The sequence below is a fragment of the Pterocles gutturalis genome, unplaced genomic scaffold (assembly GCF_000699245.1).
Source record: "Pterocles gutturalis isolate BGI_N339 unplaced genomic scaffold, ASM69924v1 scaffold22649, whole genome shotgun sequence".
Lineage (NCBI taxonomy): Eukaryota > Metazoa > Chordata > Aves > Pterocliformes > Pteroclidae > Pterocles > Pterocles gutturalis.
Window position 1 is genome coordinate 20,027 of NW_010133827.1, and position 22,695 is coordinate 42,721.

Below are 22,695 nucleotides of genomic sequence, written 5' to 3' on the forward strand. Positions count from 1 at the left end.
GGTGGAGTCACCATCCCTGGAGGTGTTCAAGAAACGTGTAGATGTGGTGCTTAGGGACATGGGTTAGTGAGTTAGGTGGTGTGGGTTGACGGTTGGACTTGATGATCCTTGAGGTCTTTTCCAACCTTAATGATTCTATGATGATATCTATGAAATATCTCTATAACCAGGACAAAACTAATTCATGTTGGAGGCTGAGATTCCTCAGAGATTAATGCAAGTAGGACAAACTAAAACTGGTTTACTTTTGAAGGTTAATTCCAATTGACCTAGGATCTGAATTGGTAGCAAAATCCCCAAAGTTCATTCCACCTCACTCTGGGCCACTGCACTATTTACCCAGGCTCCCTATACAGACAGGGAGCAATGCAGGCTGCAGGGGAGCTGGGTCATCTTTATGAGATGCCAGAAACCAGTTTCTTTAAAGCAGTACGTGGCACTGTGATAACTGCCTTGCTGAGTTGGCCTGCTCCTCAGTGTGTGTAAGTGGGGTGAAAGGGTGCACATAGGTATGACCTCAGGTCATATGCTAAGACAAGTGATATGAGGCAAGACACATTTACTGAAGCTGTACAGAACCATGAATATATCCCAATTTTCTTAGCAGCTGCTTGCTGCTTTAGGAGCTGCTAAACTAGCTGGAGCTAAAAGTTTCAAGATGATCATGGCCATCTGATTATGTGTATGCACTGTGTGATTAGCCAACCACATCAAGTCACTTCTGTAAAATGCTATGGTTATGGGAATAGCACAAAAATCTTTATTGACTAGGGTTTCTACAGATTACTAAAATCTTTAAGGAGCATGTTAAGTATGAAAAGAGCATAAGAGGGGATAGTATAAAGAGAAGGAGGTGGCTCAACAAAGGGGACATTGGTAAGTGCCTGACCCTTTGTGAGCCTCCTGCTACTAACTACTGTTCTCTTCTTAGAAGCAACTCTTTCTCTCATGCCAGCTGTGTCTCTTTCTGCTTGCTCTTCTATGTCTATGGAAGGAAGACTGAAAGAAGTGGGCTTGCTGGAGGGACAACATGCTGTCCATACATTGTCTTCAGGGAAAGACAGGATCAGGAACTGTTAGGATGAAAATACCTATGGCAACTCTTTTCAAAGATGCTCCTCCCTCATCCAAGTGTAGCTCTTGCTTCTCTGTCTTCCAAGCTGGCTTCTTGTAAGTGACTTTTCTTTAGTAAAATGTGCTACGATATTCTACTGCCCAATCCTCATTAATCTTACACACTGCCCTAGTACAACAGAAACAGAGTTAAGCTGTTGTTGAGATAACTGGCTTCCATTAGCAACCATGTGATTGGCAGGACGATAAAGTCTTTTCCCTTGCAGGTCAGCTGCTTTTTAAGAAGAGGGCAACCCTGCTGATCCATCTTTTAGCTACAGTCTCTCACTGAGTCCCAAATCTCCTGCCTTTTAGCTTTGATACGGCTCAAGCTTTCCCCCTTGTATCAGCCCCTACCTGTCATCAGCTCCTCTGTACCAAACAGCCAATATCAGGAGTTTGACCTCAGGGCACAGTCCGGGTGGGCAGGTAAAACCTGACCACTGGACCTACTTCCTTATCTTTCATATCCTGCAATTCATGAAGAAGTATCAAATTCAAACTAAAAACCAGAAGCATGACCTTTTATAAGAACTTTCTGAAACAGGCTCTGTTGCCTTTCTAAGTATTCTTGAAAAGAACTGTCATCCACCCTATTAAGATAGAAATGGATCACAAATAAGGAAAAGAGGGAAAACATTGCAAATCCTTACTAAATGGTAAATCTTTTTAATGTATGCTTGCAACATCTTTTCACAAGACAAATAAAAATATAGTAAAAACCAAAATAAATTACTAGAGTTATTTTACGTCTACAACCTCCAATTGCAACCCAACAGAGTTGCCCAAACTTTTGCTGTTTATAAAGTAGCTGAAATCAGTTAGATGCCCATGGCATAGAGAGCATCCTCTATAAAGCATTACTTGTATCAAGAGAATTCCAAATGTAAATTGCTAACATAAACTGAGAGCTATCATAAGCAATGTCATCCCTATTTATGTGACATGCTCAACAGTTGGTGCTTAAAACATACAAATATATTATTTATTTCCTGTAGCAAGTATGTACACACCCTGCCCTCCTGTACAGCTGGAAAACATGTTTTCCCTTGAAACAAACATAGGCTCTCCAAGGATTTAAATCACTTAGATAGATGACAGAAATGGTGCCAAAATATCTCAAAATTCTTTGACTTCAACTAAACTGACTTAGTACAAATTGGAAGATGTTTAGACACTTCTAACATTGATAATAAGAGGAGAAGAAAAAAAGAATCCAAAAGAAGAAGACAGGACTTGTGGTATTTGAAGTCTGACAGAGTGCATCTTTACATACTGAATTCTGGAACTCCTAATGTACAAATATCACATGAATTAATCTTATGGCCTATATCCTCCTCACATAGTCCATGCTTATCCCATTGTAGATATTGTTCATTGTTATATTACTATGAGAATGTAACAGACAACTCTACCTTTTAACTCTCTAATTTAAAAAGACAATTTAATTAAGTTCTTTCTATTAGAAGAAACTGGAATACTTTTTCCTCAGGAATTTTCCCTTCTGAAATTATCTTTTCATTATCTTGCTGTGAAAAACCTACTAAACTATTAAAAGCAAAAATATTCTTACTATATAGATAATTGGTATGGAATTCTTTCTACATTTCTTTTCTGATGACTTTGACAGGCTCATAATGATGCTGAAAAATATCACCACATCTTCAGAAAGCTAAAAGACTCTCCACGTGCAGGTAATGATTCATTTCACTATGTAAATTACGCTTATAATCACAGTTTTGTGAAATAATAAATCCTTTCTAAAAGCTTACTTCAAGTTTGAAAAATTTTTGAAAATGAATTGCTATGGGTGGATATAGTGTCAGAATTTAGAGACAGCAGCAACAGAAACAACTACGTGAAATTAAGATTTTAGTCTGGAAAAAGCTTCCTTTTGGCAAGAACTGTGGAAAAGTGCTTCCAATATTAAGGCATTTAAAATTAAAATTGATATAGAATAAAGATCAGCCAGTTGGAATAAAGCTGCTTTCTAACAGTTTAAAAGAATTCTATGTAACTAATAAAGGAAAGGAAATGCTAAATAATACCATGCCTGATTCTGTTCTCCAGGGAGTAGTTTTGTAGACAGGAGCAACTGCTCAGAATGGAGTCAGGCCAGCACACACCAGGGTAACATGTACACTCTTGCAAAAAGGCATCACAGGATCTTTACAAAATTGTCTGGACCAAAACTCAATCTTATATTCATGTAACAGTACCACTAGTAGCACAGTGCCCCCTAACAACATATTGGAGAAACAGTTTCATGCTAAATTACAGGGAACAGGGCCACTAGTAACACTTCAAATAACCTCTTTTCAAAACTAATTACATGGGAATGCAAAAACATGAAAGGTTCTTGAATTTAATAACTTCAGCATTGGTCAAAAGGGGAAATTAGTAGGATAAAAAACAACAACTAGTGTCTTACTTGTCTGAGGTCGATGAAAGCTAACTGCAGGGTGTCTCCTTGGAATCCTGGCACAGGCTCAGAACTAGCAAACACTGCAAAGACAGGTTAAAAATATTACAGATGTACATTTTTTTTAAAACTCTAACAGAAAAGCAAGCTCTATGCAATATACATACTAGCTAACATTAAAACAAAACTAGTTTGATAGACATAGATTAAACTACTAACTCACTGTGACTAAAAACAAACCAACAAACAGCTTTCCCACCATTTTTCCAATAATCCCAAAGAATAATACCTTTAGGAGTATTATTAGGAATTTTGCTTAAAATTGTAACCCAGTAGTAATGCTACAACCACAGAAGCCAACATCTTTTTTTGGCCTGAGGTGAATGATTACTGAGGAATTTCAAAATAATACCAATTCCACGGCTGTCAACATATTTTGAGACATCTGCTTTTGTTACAGCATCCGCACAATAAAAACTCCACCTCTAGCCAAACGGCAATAAAAGACAAATACTAAGGTAGGCGTTAGTTTAATGTGTAGATGACAGGTGGAAAGCTCTAGGTGCCACAGTCAGAGCACAACTGAAAATCCTTGTTCACACAAGCTTATCAATAATGAACTTCTGCTCTTTTTGAACCCAAAAACAGGCTGTCAAAATCGGAAGGCAAAAACTATATTCAAAATATAAAAAATTGTAACACTTACAGTAATGAAAAAAAGTCCTGTTTAGGAAATGATCAATAAGTGCCAACTTAAAAATAAATATACTTTTTGCTATTCTTTTCCCAGTCACATGTAAATAAGACGTTTGCAGAAACACCCACTGCCCCACATCTCCACTTAATTAGACATCTTACCTCAAAAGAGCATAAGAGAATTTTTCCTAAGCTCTTCATTTAAAGCTCTTAACATAACAAAATAGATATTACTGTAATAGTTTTTGAGAGGTATCATGTGAGACAATGAAAGGTAACATTTTCTTCCAAGTTTGAGAAACAGGTTAACCAATGATAGAGAAAACAGAACATATGTATCAAAAAAATTTCCAGATCCAGTGCTCAACTCTACTGTGCCACATGGACTCCTACTAACATTTAAAAGTAAGATGAAATCCTTAATAGACTTTTCTTTTTAATGGCTTGTTAGAAAATTTGGATCATCAAGTAAAAGTAACATGGGAAAGACATTGATGTCCAAGCTAACATGATGAAAAAATAATGGGCTCAGTCATTTACTTCTGAATGTATGGTTTCAACTTAAAGCAGACTGATGAGTTCAGACAATTCAGAAGTCTAAAAATTATTACATGGAATGCAATTGTAAATGAAAATAATAAAGATTCTTATTTAAATGGTAAGAGAAGCTACTAAGACCATCCCAGAATATCTAAGAATAGCTTAGTAATAGATGAACATAGTATCAGAGTAGCTGCTTTACCAGCAGAGGCAGAATTTATTACTTGTATTACAGGAGTGCAAAAATTTTTACAGATAGTCATGTAACAGGAGAATGAATTGAACTGGAATATAACTTGATTCTTCATCAACTAAAGGAATAAAAAAATAACAATCAAATACCCTAGGGAGAACACTGCAATGTCACAGACAAGCATTGGTAACGTGGGCAAACATTCGCCAATTACTGTATTCAAGTCTGAATTTTAAACTGTCTAGTTTTCCTAGTTTATAAGTAACACCAACTTTCTAGGGGAGTTTTCAGGGAGTTTCAATCTACCACAAAGATGCTTTTAAATAAAAAAGAAGAAGGATAAAAAACATGAGAAAAAGCATATCCTAAGCCCAGCATTTTATAGAGAGAGTTTGCTTAATAATAAACTCTTTAAAACCAAAGAGAAAACAGTGTGTACAAACAACAACCTGCAGAACAAAAGATCTCCAGGCTGATGAAAGCACCCATCTGAACACCCTAAGCTAAAGGGTTGGGTGTCTCCATGGCTGTCTTCTGCAGGTATTTCATGGCCACTGGGACCACCCTTTCTTCGGGGACAGACAGGCCTATGATGCTGGCCCTTGCAGTCAGCCAAACATAGCGCTTAGAACGGGAACACCATACTATAGCCAGGAAATCTTAGCAATGCCCCACAGCAAACACCTAAAAAAGCAATACACGGGTTGTGAGCTATGGCAGCACACTAATAAGGAAGCATGATGGTCAGAAGGGGTCTCTTCTACATCCCCTAAACAAGGAAGGAGAACCTGTACTATTCTTGAAAGGTAAGGCCCATCTGCATCTGATCCTGTGTAACTGTCCCTTCATGCGCAGTGCACTGAAACCAGCTTCCCTCTCTAGAATCTGAGCTCCTCCAGCCACTCCACAATGGTAGCACTGGGAGAAGGAAGCTCTAAGGCAAAGGAATGGCTACAGAACGGAAGAGTGAATGTAACTGAAAAGCATGCTGCAGCAAAACTTTTCAGTTAGCTATTGGCACTTTATACTTTGGGAGATACCTTCCAATAGTGGGATACTTTTACTTGCTGCAGGGCAAATATTTGCATCTCTTCTTCAGCTCATCAGGCTAACATAGTTTGTAATTTATCCTAATGCACTAAATAATGCAGTATTATTTAGTTTCTCTACATAGTACCTACTGCCATTGCAGCTACAGAACAAGAAATACACATGGTACCAAACTTAAGTATCGTATAAGCTTTGTTTTCTTTATGACAATTTTATATTATGAACGCATTTACAATACCAGGGACACTCATTATAGCACAAGCATTTATTCTTGCATTTGGGTCATTTTTGACAGGTGAGTACAGTAGCATTTGTTTGATTATTACAATTTCATGAGTTCAAAGGGCAGAAAGATAATCTACTTACGGTAATGGTCAGACAGTTCCCCCTCCACCCTCAGCTCAGGGCTTTTAAGTTTTGCTAACAATTTTACAAAGCTAATTAAATATTTTCTACAGCGTTTTATGAAGATATTATAAGAACAGGATTAACATTCTTAATCTCTTTGTCCTAAGGTTCCTTTTCCAGATAGTAATGAAACATTGTCATATACACATCTCTTAAAATATTCACTCTGTTCATTCACTCTAGGCTTAAAGAGAATTTGGAGGGGTAGGGGGCTGGTTGGTTGATTGTTTTAGTGTGCATAAGGGCATTCAGGAATTTTATAATACATGAGAAAGAAATTTAAAGATCACCATTACACTGTCACATATAGGGGCAAACAACTGGCTGCTTGGCAGCTTGAATTGGAAACTTCAAAGATTTGGGGAAAATAAGCTGAAAATACGCATTACATGAATCTGGTATTCACAAGGTTTTTGTTAACATTTTCTTTCCCTGCACTTCACTGATACTGTGTAGATCTTTTCTGCGTATATAGAACAGGATCTTTGGCACAATGTGTGTCCACAATACATACAATCTCAACATACTTCCTACAATAGCCAGTTTGTGAATTTACAGGAGGTAGGATCTAATGAAAAAAGTATGTAATAATATAAAAACAGGCTGGGAGGTAACACATACACAAGAACGGTAAATTTAAATATTGTAAAGATTACTTCAGTCCGTTTTCCTTTGAATACTTTGCTTTGATCTTTCAATTACACTTTATATACAGGATATTTTTTAATTGATGTATATATGTTTTAATGGATATCTTAAGAAAAAGGGAGTATCTGCTAAAATGGAATTTAAGACATCTTTAACTATAAATTGTACTGAATTTCTACACACTTCTAGATTTATTAACAGGTCTCTCCATTTCATTCCCTCAAAACCCCATCTTTTAGCCATCATCTGGGTGAGCCTCTCTGTTGGTCTGGGAACTCAGTACCCAATTCCTGACAAATAGTTTTGCTGCTCACTGGCAGAAACTAAAAATCAGAGTCCAGACTTTGGATCAAAAGCAAAATTAGGAGTTTTACTTCAGCCTCATAGCATTCACTCACAGGCAGGACAGCAAAGCTACAAATATATTTCTAAAGGAAGAGCAGAGAATCAGGTGACCATCTCAGCAGCCGTCAGCCACTTTGCAGCCCTGTTGGATGCCCCAGCTGTTCAAACACGCCTGGAGGGAAGCCTTGATGAGGGAGCTGCCAGCTGGGCAGACAGCAGCCCCCAGCAGCTACGAGATCTCGCTGCTTCCCCTTGCTCCTGTGCTGCCATATGTGACCAGCAGATGAAGGATGGTCTCAAGAGAGTTAAGTTAACCTGACTTCCCAGATGGAAGTGGAGGCAGGTAAAGCGAGGGGCCTCCAGGGAAGAACATAGTGCCTTTTCAAGGAAAAACAGGATTTGGGCTCCTCAGCTTCTGGCATGCCCACCTGCAGATTACCTTCATGTATGCTCAAAAGCGAGCACTTGGGCCAAGATCTCTCTTGCTCTTGGATACTGCAGCTTTCCACACAGTGGGTGAAAAAGGAGGGACTGGCACGTAGCCCTACGTAGGGCTGCTTAAGAAGGTATATTGCATATTGTTTTGCACTAATTCTCTGCTAACCCGTGCTCATTTATAGGCATCCTTTTAATCCTTGCACGGATTTATATCTGGGTGAAGAAGGATGCCCGCTCAACCATACCTCCTTCTGCCAATTAATCCTGTCTCACTATTCAGATATGTTAAAACACATAAATTATGTAAATAACATTTAACTCTTCCAGCAATTAGAATTTCCAACAAGTTCTAATTCCTTAATAAAGAGCTAATGTAAGGTATCTAGATCTGGGAGGTGTCTCTGGAAAGCTGATTTTCTATTATGTACACCTTGCTTCTGATAAAGTGAGATGCAGCAACCCACATTTGAAATTCACCTTCAAGAAATAGCAAACACCTCCACTCACCAACCCATTTCCCTCCTCAGGGCACTGAAATGCAATGTCCAAGCAAAGACCATTCTCTGGATTTTATTCAATGGGATCTAGAATATTCTATTTTTCTGAATACTGTTGTAAGAATTAAAATAATCCTAGTGGAAGATCACCACTGAGAAAGAATGGTGAAAAATACAGAGGTAAAACACTGCTCTAAGTTATAAAATATGTATAGAGAGTGGATAAATACTCCAATTAGAACAGGACAAACTGAAATGAAACTGAAAGCGTTTGGAATGTTTGGAAGTAAAACAAAAAAACTTACTAGAAACAGAGCAAGAATTTTTTTTTTTTTTTTTTAATAAATCATCAGACAAAAATACCAGATACTTCCAGATATTCTGTTCTGCTTTTTAAAGTTAGGTACTTTGCATAGAAATGCAGTGCAGGATAATGAAACCCCAGAGTTCACCAGAAGATCACCTCCTACCCTTCTACCTTTATTTCTTGGAAGTCTACTTATCATTCTACCTACTTGCTGTGATTAAGAACTTCAGCACTTACTGACTTTAACAGATTGCTGCTCATTAACAGATTGCTGGGTTGTTGATTGGATTGTTGATTGCTTTTTAATGGAAAATAAAAAATCTGACAAGTGATCACATTTGCCTGCTTTTATTTATATCTCCTCCAGCTCATATTAAAAAGAATAAAACTGCAATGTTAAAGATCAGAATAAATATCTAGAATATTGCCAAGAATTTTTAAAAAATGTATCTTCAGATATTCATAACTGTCTACATCTCACATAACTTCTTAGTTCAAAATGCATCTAAGTATACTCCACTGTGTCTATAAGTAAAATGTCGAACACACGCATACCATACAGTAGGAAACTACCCAATGGCTGTGAATTATTCGCACACTCTAAGCACTAATTGAAATGTCACTGACATATCCATTAATCTCAAAGTGTCAAAGAATAAAGCTGGGGGAGGGCGAAGAGCAAGAACATAAATCACAGGCATCACAATGAGGCCTGGAATGAGCCTGTGATGGACCTTATGAATGAAACCACAACAGCAAAGCAGTCTGAGCAAAATCTTGTGTCGATCCCTTATTCCAAAGATTGTAAGATGTAATTTTTTGCAACATACTATTCTGAGAAGCTTCCATAATTACATTTAAACTACTCAAAGGGTTTCTGTGCCAAATTTTTTCTAATGTGCTTTAAAAGCTTTGCAGAAAGGAAGAATTAAAGTTTATTCTATTTGCATCTGTACAGCCCACACTAGAAGTTACGCAATGGTAGAAAGAACATGTTTTTCAGTCTCTAAGTTACTATTTTTCTGAAACTCTCATTTTGTCCCAAGGTTTCCTATGTCCTGTCCATGGCTTCTGCTCAGTATAGCAGCTACATATAACAAAACATGTTGCCTTAAGGTTATATTTTGATCTTAAAATAATGAAATGTTGTCATGTTAGATTAAGTACAGCTCTACCAAGATCTCTTCATTGATTGACGTTTCCACTGTGCAGCAACCAAAGACGGTAGAAAGAGTGATAATAGAAATGAGGATGCTACATAACAGGGCAAAGGCTGAGAAGAAAAAGGTCTGAAAACAACCCAGAGACCAGATGACAGTTGGACTTGTCGGGACTTCTCATTACTTTGCTGTGAACATACTGTTCATACTGTGAAAGTCACCTGCAAGGGATGAATTTTATCCTTTGTACTGCTAGAAATCTCTGAGTGAAACAGTGATTTGGTTAATCTCTACAGAGTAGTGAAGTACTGCGTTGTTGACAGACGATATTTAAAATATTAGAAACAGATTAATACAGCAGTGGGCAAGCTTCCTTCGCTGTTACGCTATTTGTTCAGAAGGCAGATGACTGTGTAGCGGGGTGCACCAATTCAGCTTGTCTAGATGAATGATTATGGTGTCAGTATTATGAATGCTATGGAATTTCTGTCTTTACAACTGTGATTTTTTTACATTTAGGAAACTACACAAATGCACATACACATACCCCTACCCACCTACCTGAAAAGAACACTATTAAATTTGCAACATCAAGCATACTAAATTAAAAAAAATAAAAGCCAAACCATCATCTGCTTGGCCAACTTGTGCAATCACGAGACAAACTTTAACATCATGATCACAAATATTTTTTCAGTCGGACCTTGATAATCCCATGAATTCATTCCAAGCACCGAAAGGCCTAAAGGCTGTATAATGAACGACTGTCAGAAAGATGCTTGCTCTACCTGTTACAGAGTTTAGCTGGAATGTTTACAAGTAAGGCAGGAGAAAGAAAGACAAGCGTAGGGTTAAAATGTTAAAAATGCCCCTTAACTCCATCCCTGGACTCCCACAAAAATGCTTTGTGATGCTAACCAAATTGTTCAAAATCAAATTTTGAGTTTCCCATAGGCGGCTGCTAATTGAGTAGTCACCATTTTTTTCAAATATCCAAACTAAAAACTTAAGGATACAACTTGCAGAACTGCCCCGTTTTACAGCTGTCACCAAAATCACTGAAATCCATGCTTCAAACACATAAGACAGACACACTTTGAAAAAACAGAGCATAAGAATCTAAAAATATGCATTGAAAACCATGCTAGCGAGCCTTTTCACTGTATGTCAGTCATCAACTATAAAACCAGACCTAAAACCTATTCATAAAACAACGATGTTATGGAAGCAACTTCTTTCACGCAGATTAACAGTTCCCCCTCAGCAGTGAGCTCTATGCAAAACATGAGGAAATTAATCTTGCCTTCAGAGTTGGATTGAACCAGTTTTGTAAAATAATTCTGACACCATATTTTGAATAGTGAGAATAAAAAAAACCATCTGATGTTTACTAAATGAGTACTATTATTCTGCTCAGTGAGGAAGGCAGTAGTAGTTCTGGAAGGGAGGAAACCCTATGTAACAGCACATTTAAAATCTGTATCATAATAAATAAACTCAAGAGGGAAAATTACAATTCACAGACATTTGACCTTTTTTTGTCTACAATAAAAGCATAATATTTATGTAGTAGTTTTGGGCAATTTTGTACTAGACTATAGTCTTTTTACTGGATATACCAATTATGATCACATTAGGGGTAACAACAGGTATATGTTTCAATCAGATTCTTGAGTTAAAAAAAAGTTTAATAAAAAAAAAATCCCATAAATGTTCAACATATTTACTCATAAATACTTTTACAAGAAGCTGTACTGTAATAGTTTTGTGGGTTTTTTTTAAGACAAAGCTTTAGTAGATTATGGAATAAGATCACTACATGGCTTACATTAAATAACTTTCTTTGCACTGTTAAGACAGATACAGATAGGAATTCTGGAACATCTACTTACATTCACATTGTATCACATCTAAATTAAACTGTTGAATTGCTCCCATGCTTATTTGTTTTAATTCACTGTCCAGTAGCATCTGCATTAGGGACATTGAAAGATGCTGGCAGGCTGACATGCATGCTGTCTGGGCCACTTTTCCCTAGTAGAAAGAGAAACAGGTTTTAAGAAAGAGACAAATGATACATCACTAAAGAACTGCTTATCTGACTTGATTTTAATATACACTCAAAGTTTTAATGATGCAGGACACAAATGAGAAAGATCACATTTGCTGTTATTTCTTTGACCTGTTAGCTTTGTTTCTATTAAATCAGTTGGGGAACTAAATTAAATATATGTTAAAGAAATTAGTGATATTTCTTCTGGAAGTCCAACAGTTTTCACGAATACAAGGACATTTCCAAAATAATAACAATATAAGTTGCTGAAGCATATGAACAGCTTTGTGGATTTATTTATTTTAATTTTTTTTACTCAAACAGAATGGAAGTAAGAATGTAATGAAAATGAACATGCTGCATATTTTTAATAATACTTAGTAAAAAACTCCCAAACTTTACATAAACCAAAACCATTGCTTTCAGTTGGGGCACTTTTCATAACAGCTTGTGCTAATTATTTGCTCTTTAATTGCTTGAATTCCATCTCAAAGCTTGTTGCTAAATTATTTAAAATATTAATGCTTATCAATCATCTTTTCAGGTCCTCAGTAATTCAGTGCTGTCAGTAATGAACTACTTACAAAACGAAATGTAGCCCTCTGCTGTACAGAATAGAAATAATTTTCCAATCGCAGTCTACTAAATAATGTTTCTCTTTACAATGTATATGTAATAGAGACAAATAATTTTCCAAAAATGAGACTAAAACCCAAAATCATACATTAATATGATAAATTATTTTAAAAATAGTACTCAAAAAATGGAAAGATATAGAAATTCTACCTTAGAATTAAGAAAACCAAGTAAGACCAGATACCTGATCAGATGGCACCATTCTATTCATAGTGCTGCAATCTTTTAGGGCAGAGCGATCGTGGCTTTCAAATGTAATTACATGAAACTCTGTAGTTTAAGGTACTTATCAAACCATGCTTTTCAACTGACGTCTATGTTACAATACATATTGAAACAAAGGTAACTATTAACATGCTTACACAAAAGAAATCATAATTATGTAATACACCTACTGGAGCACACACCACTATCCTTATATTAATCAGTAAAGTGATGACACCTATTCTCCAAAGCAATGGTTCCCCAGCTGTTTTCTGCAAAAATAGGTTGAAATTCACTGTTGACTCACAGAAACACATACAGGCAATGAAAAATGGAAAGGACAGACAGCAGTTCTCTGTCGCAAAAAGGTTGGAAAGTTCTGCTCCAACATCTGAAGAGCCAGATCTTGTCCTTAATAAGACAACTTGCTCATATAATTGAATTTTTAGGTATACATATAACAGAAAGCAAATTTGGCCCTAAATATTTTGTACTTTAAAAATCCATTCTTTCTTAAAATGTAACTAAAATGTAGACAATTCAATGGAAAACATTCACCCTCCCCATGTCACACTGAAACATTAAATACCTTTTGCTAATATCTCTTTAGCATTAGGACACATTGAACTGTCGTGAGTTTTATATCTAAAATGAGATGCCAGTTCCTTAATTGAAAATCTCGGAAAAGCAAATAACATTTTTGATCAAAATTGATGAACTGACAACAAGGAATGTAAGAAACAATGCAAGAACAGCATGCTTAGAGGTCTCCCAAACCCAACGGTAATTACACTGGGAGACATGCAGCTGTATTCCCCAAGCAGAACAATATCAATATGAATGGAAAAAAAGAAAAGAGGAGAAAAAGGGGAAAAGAAGGAAAAAGGAGGTGAGAAGAGGAATCTATGGGCCACAGTTCATTTAATTACAGTGTAGTAAGTTTTAAATACTTAATGGAAATGTCATTTTGATTTAATGGAACAACTAGTGCATCTCGGTTTAATGTACTGCTCCATCAAATCAGCTCCATGTCCTATTTATGCTGCCACTATAATGTAATAAAAGTTCAACCAGATTAATAGGTTGTCAAGAAAATTTTAACATTCAATTTATTTTATATGCAAAAAATGTGTACTCCTCTATTTAAATAAAAGACAGAATTTTATATTTCTAACAAGCATCTGTAGCTAATTGTTACAATCCGGCAAATATCAATAGTACTGGAGCATAAGATAATGGTTATAATACGAAATGACATGGTAAAAGCCACTTGGACTTGAAATAAGTATCAATACATGTACGTTTAATGTTTAGTTTAAAATTAAAAAAAAATGGAAACATCCTAACACTTAAACTATTTCCAACTATGTAACTTGAACTACAGGCTTATTGTTTGCATGACATGTCAACAAATAATACAAGTTTACTATACACAGCTTATACTTACTCAATACAATCACTCAATTTTCTTAAATCTAGAAAAAATGAAGCTACATCTATCAACCAAAATGATGAACTTTAACTGAGAGAAATGTGAACTTTACTGTTATCCTCTTCAAAATTCAGTGCTTCCCAGTTCAAAATGCATTGGATGTGCAATGATAAAAAAGGAATGAAATTCAAGTTCGTGTTTGACAAAAGAGATCTAGTTAAAAATCTCTCTCCAAATTTCCACCATCCACCAATTAATCAATTCCTTGCCATTTTTTCATAATGGATTTTGAAGAGAAAACTTAAGGATTTGTGAACATCACAGTAAGACAATTCTCTTCCAGAATTAAACAAATCTCAGTTAGTTTTAAAACATTCTTAATGTTTATTATTTGTCAGTTTGGAATTTTTAAATTACTAATATTTTTTTAAGGGGGCGGGTGGACGCAGTTACTGTATCTAGCAATTAAACACCTATATTCAATAGCATGCAGAGATTGAGCAGGCTTCTCACATTCGCTGCAGTTGCCTCCCATTTGGAGTCACCACTATTATCTCTGCTGTGCCTATGCTAATTGCTGCTATCTACAAAACCTATTCTTCCACTCAACCAATGTAAAGTTTAAGAAACAAGGACCCTATTCTATAAGCAAAAACACCTGCTAACAGTGTTAAAGGCAACTGTTTTTTCACCCAGCCTCCACATTTTGCTGAAATACAAGTTTGTAAAAAGAGAAAACCCTTAGACAAACTTCTTATATTTCAAAGGAGCTTTTAAAGAGAATCTGCTGACATATTAAATCCTTTTTTATAGGACGCAAAAGCTTTTCTCCTGAGAACAATTGCAGTAAAGAGACATTTGGCTCCTAGGAAACTCCCCAAGGGTCAGCCATATGCATCCTTCCACAGCACCTTCGTGGTACTGTTAAGACCCATGCTAGCTGTCTCAAAAGCAGCTTTCATCATTCACTATGGTGTCAGTCAATATGATTTATGGACTGCATTCAACAAAGTCCAAGCATATAGAATGAGAAATATGACTACAATCTGCTAATTTGTTTTGTATTGAGCCACTTAGGAGTCAAAGACCTGATGTCAGGCTGAGACCAGCAACACAATTAACCGGCCAGTGACAGATTCATCCATCCTCCCTGCCAGGTTGTGCCAATCAAAGACAGCATGAAGCGGCATTTGGAGAAACTGGTAAGAAAACCCATTCTCTAAGTAGCCAGTGGAAGCTGTTGACTGACACTTTTTGAATATAGCTACAGAAAACCACCACCCCTTCACCCTCATTGCAAGCTGTGAAATTAGACTTTTGCTGCCAATCACAGAAACAATAAAATAACACAAACTGCCATCCTCAGCATAAAAGGAAATAACAGAACTTATCTGTTAAATCTCAGAAGTTAAGCTGATTAATTATTTTAATACAATGAAATGACATAATGAAAAACTTTTAGAAAATGCAAAGAAACTAAACTAACAAATTTTATCAGTCATAATAACTAAAGCATTGTATTACTTGACATCAGGACTAAAACCCAACTTTTGAACTATCGATAAAATACAAGCATACTAAAATACGATAATGGAATTTTTAAGAATCAATTATACTTCCAGTCTCTGCCTCAAATCCTACTGAAATAAAAAAATAGCCAATTGCAAGTAATGAGTAACTGTTACTTTTCAATAGTCATCCTTTTCCAAAGAGTTGTCCAATACTAACTTTGCACTGGCAAAGCACATATGCAGAATAAAATGTAAGGTAATTCTAAACTTAGACCAAAACCACTTACATATACACCCTCTATCATTTCAAGTTTACTGATCTGAAATAAAAGGTATGATTTTTCTTTAACTGCTCAAAATAAAAACTAAAAAATGCAGGTCCTTAATAACAAATTTGATCATCCAGTTGGCCTCATGAGATTAGTAGTTGTATAATGAAATTTTAATTTGCTTTTTAATTTGAAGTATCTAATGGCACTATAAACTGCAATATGAACTTGCAATGGGATGAAAAAGAACCTGAAAACACCAATAACCTCAAAAGAATAAATTCTTGTGACTTTAGAAAGCAGAACCACTGAAAACTGCGTGACTCTCAAATTACAACCTCTCAAAAGCAATGTAGCCTCTGTAGTCTGCATCTCTGAAATACTGCTAGTGCTTGGTGATGACATAACCAGCACACTGACACCTATTGAACATTAACAGGAAATATTTCTACACTAAATATTCAATATTCCTAGTTCTCACGACACCTATTAGCTTGACAGTTCAACATGAGACTGAGTATTCACATCATAGAAATTTTCATTGGAATGAACCACCAATGTCATCTAGTCCAGCCTCCTACTTGGAGTAGGACTATTGCCAACACTAGTTCAGGTCCGTTGTCCTTTTTTCTGGCTGAGCCTTCAAAAACAATCAAGGACGGGAATTTAACAGCCTCTCTGGGTAACCTCTTCCAACACCACACTACTCTCTCCATGCAAACTTTTTCCCTAATGTCAAAGCTTCATCTCCCAAGCTTCTACCTGTTACCATAGCCACATCTGAATTTCTCAGTCCTACCAAGAAGAGTTTGGCTCCATCACTTTTGTATTTGTCCTTCAAGAGGGTGTAGGCTGCCACTAGATCTCTCCCCAGCTTTCTCTTTAACTGACTAAATAATCTTCAGATCCACAGAGCTACTACTCAGCCAACTGCTTTCCAGATTGTAGCAATGAATGAGGTTATTCCCACACTGTGTACTCTAAGTGCCTTACACATTTGTTCATTTAAACAGTGAACACAGCACAGTGTACATTTGTTACTGTACACTGCTTAAGTGAACAAGATTCAACCACATTATTAGGGAAAATTAGTAAAAGTAAGTTCAGAAATTCAGTATTCAGAAGCCACTCTTAACAGAATAATATTAATTTCAACACCTACATTGTCATGGAAATTATTATGACAAATCAAAATAAACTCCTTACACAAAAACTGATGACCTGAAATAATCAAGACTTGGAAGAACCCTTAAATGCAACCTATCATCTTCTTAAAAAAATACAAAAACTGAGCACACACATTCCCTTTACCACAGGCATATGTAGCAGAGAAACGATGGAACTGTCACTGATTCTTCATTCTCTTCAATCGGTCTACCCTTATTCTGTATGCATGCTCATAGCTCGATTTTGATACCTGACTTCTCTTCCCAAAAGGTCTCATAGTCTCCCCTAAATTACCTCATTTGGAATGCAAGGCACACCTCACCAACCTTCTGCAAGGTTTTTAGGGATCCTGCTGTTCCAGTGTATGAAATCTCAATGTTAGTCATTAACCTGATCCCTGCATGCAACCACACAAGGTATGCAGCAAGTCATCAGCAAAACAGAGGCGTATTTTTTTAAATTATTAAAAATCGAAGCAATAAGCCTGCAGGCAGTTCATAGTTTTTCAGTTCACATGCTTTTTCTTCATCTTGCATCTACTTACCGACATAGCTGCATGGTCATTGTTGTTATTCTGAGAAGGAAACCAGTAAGGCAATCAAAACAAAAAAATTAAGATGTACTGTCAACATCAAAAAAAAAAAAAGAATAAAAAATTGGTAGCAATAAAAGGTAAGGAAAAGCCTCCAAAAAGAACAATTCAGCTACGTAATTCCTTAAATTATTTTTTTAAACATGAGAATTTATATAGTATTTTGTTGAGGTATAACAAGGAGATTATAGTTTAAATAATACTAATTCATAAATAAAATGCTTTTCTGTAATAAGGAACTGTATGCCAAAATATAAAAGTAGCAAATTTCAAATAACTAAGTGTCTATTGATATGCCTTTCCAGAAAGTTTTCATTATAAGAAATAATATATTCCAAAATACTTAGGTTAAAAAATAAATGCCATGTTTACCATCTTGGCTTACAGACACTACCTGTATGTCATTAATATACTTTGTTTAAGCAAGACTTAGAACAGCTCAGGACAGTAAGAATCCAAATGTAACAGAAACCATTAATAAATTTTAAGATAAATCTAATGGTAGTATAACCGCATGGTGGAATAAAGCCATTTTCTTTTCCAAAACTGCTTCTTAAGTACAGTAAACAAACACAGAGGAGAAAACCAATATGTAAAACTGAAGAGGAAAAAAAAAGCTTCAGAGACACAAGACATTTCCAGTGATTCCATAGAGGTATCAGACCCGAACTAAGTTGTGCCACGAAGTGTGCAGGTTCAGTAAAATTGAGATCATAGCCTACTCGATTTATATCTCTTAATGTTCTAATAAAAATAATACAAATTGCATAAAACAGATATGTAACATAAGATGTATTTTTTTAAAGTATACAGTGGTACAGAAATAATTCAGGATAGGCCCATGCGGAAGCACAGAAGGAGACACATCCCTGTGCATTTACACAGCATACAGCTACAATAAAACAAGACTCTAATGACAGGAACTCAATGACACAACCTCAACAACTGCAACAAAACGATGTTAAAGAACATATCATAACAATTCTACAGGAAGTTCAGAGTTTGAAACAATATCAAAGAGAAAGGCAGTGACCCTTGAACGAAACCAGAGAGATCTAGCGTGGCCTACTAGTGCCCCTAGCCCTAGCACAATGCCCTCTAATGCGATCGAACATCTAAGGTAGGGACAGAAGAGATTCCTCTACTTGTCCCGCTCTTTTCCTTACTAGAATTATGGCCACTGGCTAGGACTTATATTCTTTGATTTCTAATTACAGGAAAGGTTCTGAGAAACTACTTTGAGCAGTGGAATGTTTCTGCCAGCCATACAAAAATTATAGAAATTACACTGTGACATTAATGGAACATTTTCATTCATTTATGAAAATGAATACTAAAAAACTACACCAAATCTTAACTGTGGCAAATGAGAATCTAGCATTAGCATCTAGTTTAGCACTCCAAAGCACTTACTATTTTAATGAGTTATGAAACCTAATTCTGGGTTTATTTTGAAAATGCTTTTACTATAAATTTTATTTTAATGAAAGTAACTTACTACTACAAATCTAACCAGAATCACCATAATGAAACTGTATACACATTTCCATATAACCTTCACAGCTCATGCACAATAATATTCACAGGACTGTATGTTTCTACAATTGTCCAAGCCAGAATAGGGAGCAATACACAGGATTAAGTAAAAAAATTACAAGAACCCTCTTGCCACAGACTAGTCATCCATACAGTTGCACATCCTGCCTGTTACCTCACCAGAGTCTGAAATTACCTAGTAACCTCTTCATAGGAACTAGCTTTCTCCAAAGGTTGTCTTGTGCCCCCAGGCACATATTTCTATTCCTTTCACACTTTTCAAGTCCTAGTGCCACAGCTGCTTCTTTCCATCCCTTTTAACACATTCCTTACTTCTACCCGTGGCTCACTTCCAAACAGCTATATTGCAACATACAACCATGACAAACTTCTGTACATCCTTCTCTAGAAGTTGCACGTCCCTTAATTGCTATATGCATATGACCACTGAGGAACAGTGCCATTTGTTCACACTGCTCTGTATGTTAAGTTACAATTAATCTAACTATCTAACAAACTTGCTATTCTTTATCAAAAATCACTCAGATTTGGAACAGAAGCACATGCCTCACATGGCACATTCACATCAATATTACGTGATATGCTATGTCTTTGAGTCATTAAAAAAAGGAGACTGAAGAATCATAGCCTCTTCACGTGTGATTTGGAAGACCAGATAATCCCACTATGCCAGCAACTTCAGCACCTTGCTGTGCACATAAAGAAATTATCTTTTACTTCCAGTATAGAACCTTGAAACCTTCTATGCACAGATTACTTTTTCTTTATAGGCACTGCATGTGGGTAAAGCACTCGGACATCAGTGTGACAGCAGCAACCAAGGACAAGCTGATGAGAAGCAGATGTAGTTTGAAAGACTTCTCAAAGTTACTCCAGACCTATAAAGCTATAAATTAGTATGATGATAAAACAAACTAGAAATAGTATTTTTTTGACCTAAAGCAAGGGGATATCAGACAACAGAATGTAACAATTAGTACATAAAACAGGTTAACAGTACCCTTTTACCTGGGACAAAATAACACTGGATATATTTGAATATGAACAAGGATTTATTTCAATGAAGCCCAGCTAACGACAATCAAATGACTTTTTATGACAAAAACTATTTGGCTAGAAACAACCTTGGAGAATCCAAAACCTCCATAATCTTATGCACAAATGCAGGATTTGCATCAATTCTGCATTGTATGAACTAATGCATGTGTACATAGAACCATCTGATGCTCTAGAAAACTGCATGAGTTCTTAAACTATTTGTAAATTAGCTGTTGTTAACAATATTGGTAAAGTACTTGAACGTATTTTCTAAGTATTACCATAGGTAAGCACCATCAGCATACTGAAACATATCTGAAAATATATCTGTACTGAAAAAAAATAAAAAATACATCTGCCAGCATGTGCAGAATTCAAAATTCATACCCATCTTCAAAATATTAGTATTTTAAAATAAAATAAAGCTCCAGTAGTTTGCAATTAAACTTAATTTTGAACACTTACAGGTAAATGAGTAAAAACTTGAAATGTGCTTCTTAAAAAGTTAATAAGGTCCATTAAGTATCCACTGGCTCTTCCATTGGATTCAGACATTGTCCAATCATAATCAGCAATCTGAACAAATTCATCTATTTTTTGGTTAAGTTTTGTGTATATTTCTCCCTCTGCAGCATGCCTTGCATCCTGAAAAAAAATCATGTGATACTGTCAGAATTCTAAAATATTATCAGAATGCAAAAAAAAAATTATATTCATCAACAAAATGGAAGTTTTTTGTTTTACTTAGATTTTTAAAAACTTTATTTAAATCAATATTTTAACTTCTGTCTTACAATAAGTCTGAGGCTCTGGTTTTTAAAATAGTCCCATATTGTTTAGTATAAGAGTATTTATAAGAGAACATGCCTACAGAATAACCTAGGTTCTCAGAGACAAATGAAATTAATTTGAATTTGGAAACAAAGCAATGCTTTGCTCTCTTCACAACAATCACCTTTAATGCGGCCTTACAAATTCATCAACCCTGATACAAAGTTTATTTGCCCTCCTTTGCAAAGAAAATAATAAAAGAACCTAATTATTTTATCTGTTATGGCTAGAGGTCCTGCAATTGTATGATTTTTATGTAATTAATGTCTTAAGGCTGCAAATCTGAAGAATGCTCATCATTTTTCATCTTCCTTTAAATATCCTCATCATCACAGACCATGACTCAGAGCACTCCCCTACTTCCTCCCACCCCTACTTTTTGTACTGCCACCACACAGATTCTACTTTTTGGAACAGTAAAGAGGTAAAGTCTAGCATTTACTGTGAAGTGAGTTTATGATGCTGTCTATCTGCCTTTAGGGGATGTCCTCGTACTTGGAATGGGATCTATGTACAGATGCTTGATAAAGTGTTATCTTGCTGGAAAGGCATGCTATTGCCAGCCTGCAGTTTAAAGATACTCAATAAATTCTATGTTCTACTTTGGGCTCAACATGAAACTTTCTTCACTGATCTTGAGAAATAACTCCAGTAAGACACCTGACTTAAAATGAACTGGTCAGTTGCTGAAGGTTTTTAGAGAGTAACAATAGGCTGGATATATTGGAGCAACATTAAAGTGGATGAAATTCCCACTGCTAGTTTCCTCTGGAAGAAAGTGGTCCAAAAACATGGTGCTTCAGAAGGGTGTAAATAAGAAAGGCAAAAAGAAAAAAGAAAAAAACCCAAAATTATCTGAGCTTAAAGGTGGCATCACACTGAGTGTGTCAAATTCAGTCAGGCCCCAGGCCGTGAAGCACTTCAGGAAGAAGCAAGAAAGCATGTGTCCCTGCCCTGTATAAATACCAAAGTACCATTCCCGAAAAATAGCATTTTTACTATCAAACCAATCTGTAAAAGCCTCCACTGAATGAACAGCTCTCCCAATCCAACAGACAAGAATTTGGCAACTTGTTACCATGTCAAATATGGGAATATGCTGCCATCCACAATTTTGTAGGTGGCTAGGACTATAAAAACTTCAATTAAAGTAAAGTCTATACTTACAGTTTCTAATTAACAATGAGACCTCAGTTTCAACAATTTGTAATGACAGGACTTGCAAGTATATCTGCTTAGGTTAGTGCAATTGCTTGGATAGTTTTTTTTGTTTGTCTGGGTTTGGGATTTTTTTTGTTTAAAAACTAAGTCACTAATGGAGTGGTTGTATCGTCTTTACGAGTTAAGATGATCTACTGGCAATGGCAAGACTAATCCTTCAGTTTTTGTTTTGGAAGCCCGTTTTTGGCTACCTTTTATTGTGCTTTGGTTATTGGTTTATAACCAGAGCAGCACACTGCCAGTACTTTAAGCAAGGAGTGTTGCTCTATTTCCCGAGAAAACTGTGATGAGCAGTTGGATTTCAATTGGAGAAATTACTTCTGAGAAGCAGCACTGTGAATCCCATGCACAAGTCAAGAAAGAGTGA

General features: G+C 36.0%; 1 protein-coding gene across 1 annotated transcript in view; it reads right to left on the reverse strand.

The window, feature by feature from the left end:
- The window catches only part of LOC104467569 (exocyst complex component 6-like), a gene marked incomplete at its 5' end in the record, with an annotated part of 30,879 nt that overhangs the window by 3,043 nt on the left and 5,141 nt on the right, over window positions 1-22,695 (reverse strand). Inside the window, 3 exons of the mRNA XM_010081393.1 lie at window positions 3,545-3,618; window positions 11,710-11,851; window positions 20,742-20,921. Of these exons, the coding sequence (XP_010079695.1) occupies window positions 3,545-3,618; window positions 11,710-11,851; window positions 20,742-20,921 (396 nt within the window). The remainder of the gene's footprint in view (window positions 1-3,544; window positions 3,619-11,709; window positions 11,852-20,741; window positions 20,922-22,695) is intronic.